Genomic DNA, 14765 nt, shown 5'->3' with positions numbered 1-14765 from the left:
AAGGTGGGCGCCGACAAGGAGCTTACGCCGAGCCGTGGCCAATTGTACGACAACCGCCCCCAGCACGTTAACCGATCGACGCAGATAGCCGCCATAGGAAATCTAAAGCAGAAGAATGAAAAAATAGAACAGAGATGCCGCTCTGCGGGAGGGCGCTGTTGGTGGCTGTCGCGCAGAAGCATCACCATAGGCGGTGCAGAGGTGGTACGCACGGGAACCGAGGAGATCAGGTAGCACGACGATCGCTGCGAAAACAAGGGATGCTTAGAAGCAAGCATTTAAGCTTTCCATATATGAGCCAGTCGAAAAAAATCAACGAAAAACAACGACCTGAACGAGAGCAGTTGGAGGCTCGCTCGCAAGTAACAGCAGACGGCGCTGTAAGGAGAACAACCGCCATAGCTAACATGCGACTGATGTCGGAACTTTGTTGGGTCAAGACGAAGGCCATAAGCTTGCTAACCGCTGTTATGGTATATTGAAGATATGGTGAAAATGTGGAAGTATGAGCGAGACTGGCATAATTTTTTCCACTATGCAGTCTATGATGAAAAAAAAAGCGTTTATTATTTATTTAAAAGTGTTCGAGTATATTTAAAGTATATTAAAAATAAAAAAATGAATTATCTACGAGTGTTTGAGTGAAAGATCCCAGTACATAAGGAAGCACAGTGCGAAAATCGGCTGGATCCCCTAAATAATGAAAAACAATCCATTTGTCCTAACTGGTAAAATCGTTAAGAGATGCACTGCGGAATAAATAGGTACCTGATGGTGCTACAGCCTTTCGCGAGCCTTGCTACGGAGAGTTTTTTTTTTATAGTATGCTTTGTTAAAGCCGATCTAGACACGGTGACGTATCTATATCGGTTGTTTGAAACAATAAGAAACAAAGTTCTCCCTCAGAAACACTAGCGTACATATTACCGGTTTGGATTTTATACCCATGTGAGTATATAAATATAGCATAAATAACGACATGATCCATATTTGTTTCTTGATATATAAATGTTTTATTTATTTACTTATTTGGTTTGTTGTTGTTTGTTGTCGTTATTATTATTATTATTATTATTATTACTTAATAATTATCCACCAACAATTTACAATGAACACAATCATTCGCGTTTTGCAAGCAGCCAGTTCGTGTGGTAATTAGTTATCGTGTACTTTTGCGTCACTTCGCTTGCGCACTCTCGTGCCTTCTGTCGCTTCCTTCATAGTTTGCTTTCATCAAATCGTCGCCATCTGCCCGTTTCCCTGTGTCTCTTCGCACTACGTCCTGATTGCGTTAATAGTAGTTGATTAAATACCAACCATCCTCAATGTCCTTCCCAGTGTCTTTTTCAGCTCTCTGATACTATTTTCGCTTCTGATGCATCCTTCTACCTCATCTTCTTACAATTGCTGCCACAATTGTCATTCTCGACATCGTTCATGAGCCCAGTTTTGAAGTGGAAAAACTCCGTATCTCAACTGTTGGTTAGTTGTTTACCGCAATTCGGCCAATTTCCTTGTGATCACTTTACCACTGCTTCGGCGTCATTTCAATGTAACATCAGAACGTTATCAGCTCGATGCCTACAGGAGAATTCGTCATCCTTCCGATATCTCACCGTAAAGCGTTACCTTTTTTTTTTTTCGCGCTATCCTGTGATCTCCTGCCTCTCGCTACCTAGGAACACTCGACCAATGCTCTTCAATATATCTGCATTTTTCTATATAGTTAGTTTAGTTCTCGTAATCGTCATTCTTATTGTCGTCCTCGTCATCTTACTTTCTTGCTTAGCTTATTGTGCTGCATACTTATGTTAGGTTCATCACCGCCTCTGTAAACGCATCGAGACACGTGGCGGCCCTACCACTCTAGGACGAACCTCACGCGCGTCCCGATGCGCTGCGGCCATAAAGTGTGACAAACATTGCCACTCTTCTGCATCAGACGGCATCTGTTCGATTTGATTTTCTTTTTGACAAATAATAAATTACACCTAGCCTAGTATATTTACCATTATGTATCTTGCCACAAAAGGACAATCCGCATTCGTCCTGTTTTTTCTCTCTTTACGTCTTTGTCTTTCACACAGCGATCCGTTCACCATTTTTAATGCGCGCGCGCACACACATACACACACTCACATGCCCACATTCTAATTCTTCGTCAGTCCTTTTTTCCCCTATATATATATATATATATATATAGGTAATCATCCTTATTCTCTTTTGCTAATATTAGGTTCCGTACTAATTACCATAGATCATTATTGTTATTACCATACACAGAATCTCGAATGCTACTGTTCTTGGTATAATCGTTTTTTACTGTTCCCTGTTCGGGTCCACAGTTCTGCGCAAATCAGTATCATATATTCATTATTAAAGGACCACGGCTTGTTTGTCTTCCATAAATTAATGAAGAATGATCATAATTGTAATGGTATATATACACAAAGGTAACAAAACGTCGTCGATTGCAGCCACCCCTTTTCTGAATTGCCAGAAAGGCTGATTCCTAGAGAGCTGTTGCCTCGAATAATTAGAACATTTCCATCGATTTTTTTGTTAGGTGGCTTCAAAAAACCGCTGGTATGTATATAAATGTAGTGGCTATATATGCTTATTTTTTCAGTAATAATGCATTGTAATATTATTTTACAAGTTTTAAAGGCGGACATAACAGAAGATACAAATATAACGACACGAAATTACACAAAGACCACATGAACCTACACACCGGTTATTAAAAAAATGACACCAAAATCATATGGAATAAATAGCCGTTTGCAGACGACAAAACTGTTTTTTTTTTTTCGGAACGAAGCAAGAACAGAAATTTTGTTGGGATTTTCCCCTTAGCATTTTCTTTTTCTCTCCCAGGCCAAAACTTCTATTTTTTCCCTATTGTTTTTAATTATTGTCGCTCTGTTTCTCTCTAGTTTTTCGGCGATTCTCCGTTGTCACGCATGGCCATCCTTACAGGAACAGCGTCGACGTACAATGTGTGGTGTCGCTACCATATCCTTTCATTGCTTCACGTTTTTAATTTTTCTGCACCTTCAGTTTTTATGTTTATATATGTACATACGTTATCGCCTGAGCCCTTCTTTCGCTTTTGTTGGTTAGCTCAGCGTTGTGCTCATAATTCGCTCATTTGCAGGCTTCCGCAGTGCATAGCACAACAAGGTAGCAGTCTGTGACTGAATCGCGAGAAGAGGATGAATTTCGACATGTTGTTCCAAGCTGTGTGATCCCATGAGCGGCGCCAATATACTAGTAATGTTCAATTGCAATAATGTCTTCTGCCGCATTGTTTGCAAAGGCGACGCGCAGACAGAAAAATAAGCAAAAAATCTTTTTCTTAGGGAGAGATCGCGGAGAGCTAAAAAAAAAAATAGCTCAAATCTGCCGCCCGCATACAACAGGGTATATATATATATATATAGAGGTGTACTAGAATAGTTCAGACGACCCGACCGTTAACGCAACCCCAGAAAGCGAAAGCGTGTCGTGTGTGCGTCTGGCAACTCTCTGTGTGTGTCGTCATCCTTCTATAGCCACTTTCTGGTGTTCGGGAAAAGGTTTTTGCATCTTTCATGCACGTATGATCCGCAAGGGCATTGCGCCCGCCGGAGGTCCGTTGTCAGTCAATCAAGCAACCAATAAATCAGTCTGTCGTTAAAGGACATACAGTTGTGTACGGCCATCAATGAGAGGATGAGCAGAATCCTTAGAAATAGAAGAACACAAGCAATCCTGAAGGGAGCATGAATTATCATCGCTGCTCACTTAGATCCAGGAAAAAAAATTAAATATCTCTCAACATGCGTAATCATCGATTGATTTCAGTTTTTGCTATTAGTTATAGATTCGATTCAATCCCCTCAACCTAGTATTATCGCTACTGCCTCTCCTAGCCGTGTTATCTTTCTGAGTTTTACAGAAGTTTCTGCATCATTTTTAGCGTTTCATTATCAATATCGCCTTTGCAATTATTTACTTTAGCAGCAAGTTAGCTTCACCATGATCATCGTTATCGTCGTCATCTTCGTCGTTATCAAATGACACACCAAAGATAGGAACTTTCGTATTTTGTGGACGGCCACTCCCAACATGGAACGGCGGCCTTTCGAAGCATTTAGTCGGGCCCTGGTACGACCGTGCCGCGCGGTAACTTCGCTCGCGTCCATCGCCAGCACAACGACCGTAATGCACCACCACTGCCATCTACAGCTACCCAACCCATAGCAAAGTATCCCATATGAATAGTAGCAAGATGAAATTGGACAACCTGATAACAGTTCGAGTAACTGGTACTTGCGGTAACTATGCAGCGAGAGCGCCTTTTAGAGCCGCTTCCGCTGGTCAACGGCTTACCTCACTCGCTGTTTGCCTTCTGCACTGGTTTATTATTATTAATTATTATCGCTTTTTCGGCAGATTTCTCATCGTTTTCTATTTTCAGCAGCCCAAACAGACATCAAACGAGACGGCACGGGAGGCCGCTCGGACAATGAAAAAATTGCACATCTTTTCTACAATATCGGTTATTGTCTTCCCTTGACATTTCCATTCACTCGTCCTCTCCATGTATCTATATAACCTGTTTTCGTTTATGCCTGTATTTCTTTCGTTCTTCTTTTTCTTTCTTATTATCTTGCTTATTTTGTTGCGCATCGTTTACAGGATATATATATATATCATAGGATCATGCTATCAGCGTCCCCTTTGTCTCATTATAATAATTGTTGTTTTTATAATTATCAATATTGTTATTATTAGTATTGTTGTTGTAGTTGTTATTATCTCGTTGCAGTCCACTTGAACGATTATTTTTATTAATTCTATCTATCTGTCTGCAGCAAGTGTGTCGGTTTTGTAGTGGATTATACAATATTATATATATGAGGAACACTGGAGAGTTACCCTAATGGATGCGTGGTCACACACCCTTGTTTTTTGCGTCGTCTATGTCATCGTCATTGTTTAATATTATGTCATTAGCATTGTCGTATAACTCCGATTCTTATTATTAATAATTACCCTTATTATAATTAATATTACCACCTCATTGTTATTAGCAGCATTATTTAGCATATATACACTCGAGCGTGCTAACCCACCGTCCGAGGTCGGCGCATTATCGCCGTTCTCATTGCTTATTTTCATTTATGATTAGACGAGGGCCGCCCTCATCAGGTGTGGCTAGTGCTCTTAACGTATATCTTTTTTTTGTCACTTGGTCTTATTCACTTCCTGCAATTTTTCGTCTATGTCGTCGTCTCCACCATCGGCTTCATCAGTCTTCACAGATTATGTTGTTTCCTGTGTCTTACGATGACCTTACGACTGTATCGTCTGCTGATGTTGGTTTTCTCTCTCTCTGCCATTCTCCATCGTTTCTTCACAGTCGTCGTCGTCGTCGTCGTCGTCGTCGTCGTTGTCTGTTTTTGTTTTCATTATTCACAGGTTACGCAGGTGGCCCGCGTCGGCGTTTCATGCGATTCGCATGTTGACGTTGAGTGGGGCGTGATATGATATATATATATATATATATATATATATATATATATATAGGGGTTAGGTATACGACTCGGCTTTGCCGAATAAGCCAGGCTCATAGGCTTGCTTTGGATTGCCTGAATCGATGCCTATTTGCATTTTTCATCCTTCTTTCATCAGGCGATTAATAAACGCGCGCACGTTATTTATATTAATTCTGCTTTTCTCCCAGCTTCCGTCGTGGCCCCTTATCTCTTTCTGCGTTTGCTGTGGTTGGATCAGGGCCATTAGTTAGAACATCTGATTGGTATTTTCTGTATAGAAATAATATCTCCGTGTGTATATGTATTTATTATAAAGAGAAGTGTATAGTAATTATTGTGAAACCACTCATGTCTTCTTCGTAAACCCTACATGCGTTCTTTGATCACGCTCATGTCGTTCGTGGTCACCGGCTTGGATGCCGAATCAGCGGAGAGCTGTCGGTTCGCGACACATCACGCTTTCGAGGCAGTCTCCGATAGTTAGTCACCCGCTTATTTACTTGCTGTAGCTTTCCTTCCCTATACTAAACTTGCATTTGTCGCTGTTGTTGTTGTAGTATTAGCAAAGACAAGTCTTATTCTTGCTTGATGTTCTCGATGGTCTCATTGTTGTTGCTGTTGTTGTCGTCCTCGTAGCAGCTGTTGTTGTTTGATCACACTTACAAATAGTCCACAGTTCTTCACACCCAATTCGTTCTTTTTGCTAAAAGCGTAAGGCCGTCCGTCCATTAGTTGATGGTCCAGCAGACCGGTCTTCACTTGCTCGCCGTTTTCATAGTACTCCAACTGGACTGAAAGTTTTTATAGCAGTCCCTTGTTTTCATAATAGTGTTCCTTGGCCGGTCGCTTATAATAGTCAATATCAGTTTATCGTTCTTCTTCAAGCAGTACTATATTATTATATTATTAATTCGCCTATTGGCGTTGTTCGTATCTTCGTAAACTCTCCTTGTTTCATCGATGACGGTGACGACACAATTTTTCACTGGCGGCTCGCAGAACTGAAAAGGGGCGCCCCAGGGCTCTGCGCACCGAAAAATGCGCTGAATTGATTCTGGCCACCGTTGACGCCCCCTGCGCCTGAAGAGGTGAACAGGCTGAAATCATCATTGGAAGCAGGATTGTTGTTGCAGTTAGTATCGCCTGTCGATTTCCCTGACGTGACATCCACGCTGTCTTCCAGCGACGCCTGTTGCTGCTGCTGCTGCTGCTGTTGTTCTTGTTGCAGATTGAGCTGACTCAGTAGCTGCAGCTGTTGCACGAGCTGGCTGTGCTCGGGGCCGAACGCCGAGCTGGCCTGATCGCCGCCCGCTCCGGAGCTGGGGCCGTGTTGTTGGCCCGAGATCGGAAGGGGCGGCCCCGAGCTATGGCCGCCTCCGGCCTGCTGCGACTGTTCGGGCTCGTCCTTGTTGAGCTCGAGATACGCCCGAATCTGGCTGATATGGCTCGGCGAGAAAAGGTGGTCCTGTAATGAGCTGGAAAATGACTCGTAGCGGGTGTTGCAGATGTCACATTGTTCCGGCCGGGCAGGCTCGAGCTCGGGCACCTGGCCCATCTTGAGAGCGGCCGCCTTGGTCTTCTTCTCCTTGGCGCGGGCGTTCTGGAACCAGACCTGGATTACCCGTTTGGGCAGTCCGATCTGGGCGCCCAGACTCTCGCACTCGGCCATCGTGGGCGTCTTATAGTCGTGAAAAATACTCTTCATAATCCGAATCTGCACCGAGCTCATTTGCGTGCGGAAGCGTTTGGCCTGACCACCGGGAGCGGCGGGTCGACCCTCGGTCGAGCCAGGCGAGGTCTGCTGCTCGTAGTAGACCACCGAGTCACCATTCTCGGACATGTTTAAGTCGTTACCGTCGTTCTGGTACTGATCCTGAGTGTCTTCAGAGTCGGACTCAACGCGGGCCAGACCCATTCGCGGTTTCGCGTGGGGCTCATCAGGCCCGCTGAGGTCCAACGGCGTGGTCGTCGTCGTTGTCATCAGAGTCGACAACGGCATATCAACACCTGCAAGACGCCACAAATGCATTGGCTTAGACTGGAAAGTGGGGTACTTTCCACTTTGCCTGTATAAAGCCCTAAAAAACACTGGCACCGGCCTTACTACAACGCGTTTTTTTTCTTACCAAAGCGTGCACCAAAAGCAAGCGAAGCAATACCCGCGACAACAAAAGCGCCGATGAAATCTATCCATTTAGAGTCAGTAGCATCCACTGGTTGAGGCTTAAGTTAAGCTGAGTGGCAGGTTCCTCTTACCTTGCTTCTTAGCACTCAGGTCCGTGGGACCATTGAGTTCCTCAAGGAACCGTTTGAACTCTTCAACGTTATGCTTGCTTTCCTCAACAGCAAATGAAGGGTTCGGGACCTCGTCAGGGTTCGAATTATCTGCGTCACCATCAGGAAAGGCGTCGATGTTCAGCTCACCTGAAGTAAACGAGCGAAACGTATGTAAAAATAAGTTACTTTTACACCACTGGAAGCAAACTAAGTTTAACTACAACATGCAATTTTTCAACTTCTAATATCATTATTCTGCACTAAACACCGAGTCATTATACATGATTAGCCCGCAGTGTTTCTCTGTACAGCCTAATAATCAAAGAAATCTTTGAAACGGTAAAACGATTATTGTCGTTTACGCAGTGATGTTTGTTTGCCTGCATTGTCAGCACAAACACACACAACAGTACGTTGATGCGCTAGTTTTCGCCGCAGCGTTTGCCACCGATTACTGTTCATCTAATTACTACCATTGCGGCTTGTGCTGTTGCCATTGCTGTCGTCTTTGCCGCCGCCGTCGCTGTTGTTACTCATAATGAACGTAGTCATTTGTTTATTGCTTCCCAGCGGCAGCACCAGCGTATCGCGTAGCGTATCGCACTATCGTAGTCACTAGTTCTGGTTGTAAGAAATATTGGTAGCAGCAGCGGCGATAATGGTGATGCCAGACAGCGCTTTTTGCTTGCTGTCTGCCTCCACCACTGCGTTCAACGCGTCCCATTGCCTACCGACGTGTATCCGGCGCGTCTGGAGGCGGGGCTAGCGAGAACCGGCCAATCCGACGCGGCGCTCTTCTCTGTCGTCCGCCATTCGGTTGGGCTGTTCCGTCCGACTGGTCGATTGCCAGTTAAAGAGCGATGGCTGGCTGGGCGAGCCATGGACGAGCCTTGTAATTACGTCGGGCAAGCCAGCCAGGGGTATTTAGTTCTGTTAGTTGTACTTTTCCTTTGTCTCTCTCTTTCTCTCGCGTTCATTCGCCTTCGTTCTTGTTTTGTCCGATTCACATTCTACCACCTAGCAGCAGCCAGCATCACTCGAATAGCCAATGAAAAACACGACGACTAGCCACCGTAACCGCCGTTACTGTAGTGCAATGTCGCCGTTAAACGAGGAGCCTGCGACAGTCGCCGTACGAGCGAACGAGAAAATAGAAAAGAAACGTAGGTTTAAAAAGCGGAGAAAACGAAATAAGTAACGAAACAACGAGGACGGCAACGCCGAAGGGAGAGTGACGATCGGGAAGAACGCAAACGCTTGATAGGTTTTTCAAGGGAGGAGGAGGAGGAGGAGGAGGAGGAGGGGGGAGGATGTCTTAACTCAATTAAATGTAGGGAAGCATTTCAGGGCTTCGGTTAAGCCCGAGTGGGAAAAAATTCGGTGTTTTCGCGTTGGTTCTAATTATATATGAACTCATTATCCCAGACAGATATATCGCTGATTATTGGATTATTATTATACACCGTATTACGCGTATCGGACCGATAGAAAGCAAAAACGGCCAACATATGAACCTCTTTTCACTTAAATAGCGGCTGTGCACGTATTTATTGATGTTTTGAATTCCAAATTTAACAACTGGATTTATATAAGAAATACTGGACCACCCTTTACTGATTGGTGACAACAGACGGGAGCCTAATACACGCACAAACTTTAGCATTGTGCACGCCTTGCATATATAGAATGTTAAATTTTGACGGCCACAATAGTATCCTGTCAAGTTATATATTCATCCAAGCAAACGTTGTTAACGTAGGAGCGATATCGGGCTGTCGGGAATGACTTCGATAGGAGGAAATGGTCGGGTAGTGTATTCTGGGGAAAAGAAAGATAAGGTTTTTTTGAACTACTGTTTAATTCTGACGCAGGACACGAGGTAAAGCTACTGGTAAACTGTGTCATTACATCTGCGTGATATCATCGGCGCAATCAAGACTAACATGATTTGGTCATCAACCACCTTTACAACCGGCGACCCAACCAAGTAGTGCTTTATATTGTAGCACTCGATCGGACGTATATATTTTTATTGTTATTATTATTTTGAGGCTGATGGTTTTTACATTCATTTTAGACGCTATGCGTCGGTTATCAGCGCTCCACCAAACAACGGTGGCAATAAGCAAGCACGCTGGCCTGTCTAGTTCTCGCAAATCGGCCCACTGGGTTGACACACCGATGGACACCGTGGCACCAGTTGAGCAGCCCCGGGCAGTGTCTTCTTCAGCTCTCCTGGTGCTGTCGCCGCTTGGTGCTTATAGTCACTTATGACTTTTCCTATAAAAAGATCCAATGTGCTTTAGCGTGAGGTGGCCATTACGTGGTTGGTTTCTCGACGACGCAATGGCGGTCAAGGCTTTATAGAGGGTGACGCATCTTTAAGTTCATCGTCCACGTCGACAGGCCGATAGACAACGGTCTTCATCGGCCATTCGTTTACTCGCTTACTTACCCTCTCAGTCATAGCAATAACTGACACTCTCAGATGTTCTATGTAGATGTGTCGTTACAAAAATCGAAAAGTAAGCAGGTACTTTGATTTGATGATGATGACAAGAGTGGGGCATTCTGGGGCATAAAAAGGTTTTCGAAAATCAGGAACGACGTTCGAAAGAGAAGCAAACGAACAGAACAGTACCGACAGCAACGAACATCGTAAAAAGTCTCGAACTGTTGTTGAGTCAGAATGAGTGAATAAACAAACGCCTATAGGAGTGTAATTGGCGCTCTATTGATCGATGGCTTTACCATTTCAACGACTGGTAACAAAATTTGAATGACTGGACGGACCGCACAAACAGGCGAATACTTCGCCAACGAATTAAAGGCTACCGATGAGGCGTTTTGTCAAGCGCAATTGTGCTTCATACGTACGGTCGATTGAACTCGCGGTAATGGCAGCTGTGAGCCGAGTGATTGATATAGTGAATACCAATCTAACTTCGTTCGACGATTAGCGCAATTCATAATGATACCATTCGAGGAACAGACATACTATTCTCCGTTTCAAAATTTACATTAACAACCGTCTATTGTAAAGCTCTCTCCATTCGTTCTCACTGAAATATAAGTAGCCGATGGTAATGGCGAGTGACGCCTCCGCGTAAACACGGCGCGCGTCCGATTTGCACCACCATTGACGGCATCACCAACGTCGACGTAAAAGCTGGTTGCTGACTGCTGACTGAGCATTCAGTCAATGGCACAAAACCGAAAACCAACATACGACCAATCAGCCACACAGGCCAAAGCAGTATTCGTTGTTGCTAACAGCCCATGCTTGTTTGTTGTTATTGCTGCCATCATCGACATCATGGTCCTCGTCAGGCCAGCCGCTCTCAGTTCGTTTTGTGTCATTATGCGCACCCTTTATTATTGTCGGCATCTTTCTTCAGCGTGTCCTTTGCTAGTTTAGGAGTACCCTCTTCGAGGATAAGTTGCACCGCGACAATCATCAATGAGCTTTACAGCGTAACGCGACGTAGCGTAACGGGTACGACGGTGTGGAATGCGGACGTTCTAAGACGGGATGCTCGTCGGCAGGAACCCAACAGTGTTCGACGTGACAAGCGTTTGGTTGGCGGTTAAGCACTAATAAGCCCACGTTGACCGATGTCACCATCACAAATAGCGCGTCGACCACGACGACGACGACGACAATCGGACGGAAAATGCGACGCCATCTTGAGACACTGTCTATCCTTTGCTGCAAGTGCAGTATCGTCTAAGATCAATACGTCTCTTGTTTAGACTCAGTGTCTCAATGCTACCCCTACGCCACGTTCCAGCCGCCATTTCTCCTGGGCGTCTCTACGATCGGTTACAATGCAGACGACAACCAACGAATACAGTAAAACGAGTCCAAGTTACAAGCCACGACAATACTAGATTACTATCGAATTTTCTGAAACATCGTTAGCATCCGCAGATGAACATTTAACGACTTGGCAAATGCAAAAGGTCAACGAAAAAAGAAAGTGGAGGAGAGGGCCATCATTGGCCAAACGATGAGCTGAATAGATCGATACTATGAAAGGAAGTTAGCTATCGGTGTCTGCGAATGCCTAGAAACTAACCGTTCGATGACATAGTTGGGCGGTGCAGCGACAAAAAGATCGTGTGGTTTCAAAGGCCCACACTTTAATAAAGGATAAGTGAACAAATGCCACCCTTTTTTATACTTGATTTTTTGCCGTTCAACAAATCTACAAATAGCTGCAAAGCCAAATAAATGGACCACACACTACAGGGCATCAAATACTGTTGTTAATTTCATGTTTGCTCAGTGTCTTATAAACCAAACCGTACTACCGAAAATATTAGAGAAGACTGCCTCCAGAAATGTAGCTACGTCGTTACCAACAAACATTACCTTCTAAACCCCGCACGTTAGCCGCCCTATCGCAGATTTTAACCATCCTACACAGTGCCTACACATAATAGGGGATGAGAACAAACCGAATTTACCTTTGGAGTAGAGATCGGCGTGCCGAGTCGCGAGATGCGATTCTAGCGCGCTGCGGGCCTTGAACAGGGCCCGGCAGAAGGGGCAGCGCTTGTGGATAGCTTGTTGGTGGGCGCGAAACTGGCCTTTGCGTTCGCGGGCCCGGGTGTTCTGGAACCAAACCTGCACCACTCGCTTCTTGAGCCCGACATCTCGCGCGATAGATTCCAGCATCTTCCGACTGGGGTTCGACTCTTGCTGGTACTTCTGGTAGAGGAAGTCGAGTTGCTCCGGAAGGATGGTCGTACGCAGTCGTTTGTCCCTGAAGGAAGCAAAGCAACGTGCAAGCCGGAATTAGCCTCAAGATGCCCGATTGATCGAATCGTTGATCTTAGATCCATGCAAGGGGAGTGGACGTCGAACGCAATTTGCTTGCGAAGATGGACGCTTACCTTGGAGAACCATCTCCGCTGGCGTCCTTGCTTGGAGAGCACTCCTCGTCAGTGCTGGCTGAATCTGGTTTTCGTTTCCATTGTCCATTACTACCTTCCTCCATCATTCCCGGAAAGGCCAAATTTTGAGCGGTCGCTATCGGGTTCGCTATAGTGCTTTTGGGAGTTTGGGGCTGTTGGGCTGAGGAAGGCGTGCCGGTGAACAGGTTAGGGTTCATCACGTGTATGACCTGATGTTCACGCCATTGCTCGAACCGTGAGAATACCAAGGGACACTTGTCACAACGAAAGGTTCCCGCGCCAACAGACACTGCTGCGGCTGAGGGAGCTGAGGGTGTACCCGTAGGGGATAAGGCGGGACCAAGAGGGCTCTGGGCCAGAGGGGTTAGAGCATTAAGCGAGGGGGGTTGGACGCCCGACGTCTGGGATTGTTGTTGTTGCTGTTGTTGTTGTTGAGCCTGCGCCTGGGCTACTTGAATAGCCAGTGCGGCAGGTAGGGCTACCGCCAGGGCGCGCTCCGAGCTAAGGTTGGCCCCAGAGGACGCCGTGCTTTTGGGAGTGCCAGAAGGCTCTGGAGTATCTGGGGGCGTCTGACTGCTGCCGACGCTGCTCTCCGGGCGATCCGGCTGGGACGACTGCTGCTCCTGCGCGGACTTCAGTTGCAGGGCGATCGGATTCTCGTCCTTGAAGCATGAGTTCCTCTGATGCTTGATAAGCTCGTAGTAGCGCTGAAACACCTGGTGGCACTTCTTGCACTGATAGTTTAGGCCGGGGGTCCTCTGAAATCGTCCGCTTTCATCTTCGGAGGTCTGCGGCTGGTTTTCGTAGACCTTCCTCGCCTTCTGCCTGGCATTTTGGAACCACACCACGATCACGCGCGGACTGAGATTAAGTAGTTTCGACAAATACTCCAAATCATCGTCTTTCGGGTAGGCATTGGATTCGAAGAATTCCTGCAAAACCTTGATCTGATAATCCGTGAAGCGAGTTCTGTTGGCGCGTTTTCCGCTGGGCGGCGTTGGAGCAGAGGGCGGGGCTGCCGCCAGGTTGGCTTGCAGCAGAGCTGTCGGTGAAGCAGCGGCTCCAAGCGCTTGGGCTTGAGCCTGCACTTGCATCTCTTTCAACAGCGTCTCCTGAAGCAGGTCGGGATTGCTGAGCAACTCAGGTTTCGCCTGGAGCAGCCGCTCGTGGGTCTTCACTAGCTCCTGAATCCCCTCGCTTGCCTCCTTTCCGCCGCCCTCGCCCATCAACATAGCCATCATAAGCACATGCTGTTGAATAGCCATTGCATTCGCAGCTTGTTGTTGTTGTTGTTGTTGTTGCTGCTGCTGCTGCTGCTGCTGTTGTTGTTGCTGTTGCTGTTGTTGTTGCTGCTGTTGCTGTTGTTGTTGTTGGGCAGTGGTTGTGGTCTCTTTGTTAACACTGGTACTACCGGGCTTTGACGGTTTCGGCGTACTGGGCGCGCTAGGTGTGGCGGGTGTCTCGAGTTTGATCACTTGCACGGGCGGCGTGGGGGGCGCCGGCGAGGGTGAGGGCTGAGGTGTAGGGGGCTGTTTAAGTGCGGGAGATGGGGCAGGAGATGGGGCAAGTTGTTGTTTTTTGTTTTCGCCGACCGCGCCTGCGGCTGCCACTGCCACCGCAGCTACCGTGCTGTCGCTAGTCAAGCAGACAGATTGACTCGACGCTGCTGCTGTCGCCGAGGTTGTGGTAATCGCCAACGGCTTGACGTCGCCGGCCCCGGAACTGCACACTTCCGAGATGGGGATAACCTTTGCCTCCCCAGTCTTCTCATACTCTTCTAGGTTCAGGTAGGTAGACGGGGGATTGTTGAAGTTGTAGGGAGAGTCCTTGTTTCGTTGGCGCTCCTTGAACAGGGTGTTGCGGAACCAGTGTTTGATTACCTAAAAATCGAATCGATTATAATGATATATCCTATTGAATCAAGCAATTGTACAAAAAATTGATCGAAAAAAAAAAGAAAGAAATCAAATAATACGACATGCTGTCTTTGTAGAGTCAAATAGATACCATTTGACAAAGGTTGTT

The 14765-nt window shown here is 46.1% G+C and overlaps 1 protein-coding gene across 2 annotated transcripts in view; it reads right to left on the bottom strand.

Moving 5' to 3' along the window:
* Positions 1 to 989: 989 nt before the first annotated feature.
* The window catches only part of zfh2 (Zn finger homeodomain 2), a 64634-nt gene continuing 50858 nt past the window's right edge, over positions 990 to 14765 (bottom strand). For both annotated transcript variants that reach the window (XM_022842872.2, XM_086970693.1), the window contains 4 exons: positions 12720 to 14620; positions 12291 to 12589; positions 7800 to 7967; positions 990 to 7550 (listed from right to left, as the gene is read on the bottom strand). In XM_022842872.2, coding sequence (XP_022698607.1) covers positions 6526 to 7550; positions 7800 to 7967; positions 12291 to 12589; positions 12720 to 14620 — 3393 coding nt within the window. In that variant the 3' untranslated portion in view covers positions 990 to 6525. The remainder of the gene's footprint in view (positions 7551 to 7799; positions 7968 to 12290; positions 12590 to 12719; positions 14621 to 14765) is intronic.

This window comes from Varroa jacobsoni, unplaced genomic scaffold (genome assembly GCF_002532875.2).
Source record: "Varroa jacobsoni isolate VJ856 unplaced genomic scaffold, vjacob_1.0 scaffold_1021, whole genome shotgun sequence".
In the NCBI taxonomy this organism is placed as follows: domain Eukaryota; kingdom Metazoa; phylum Arthropoda; class Arachnida; order Mesostigmata; family Varroidae; genus Varroa; species Varroa jacobsoni.
This window is presented reverse-complemented; position numbering and strand designations above follow the sequence as displayed.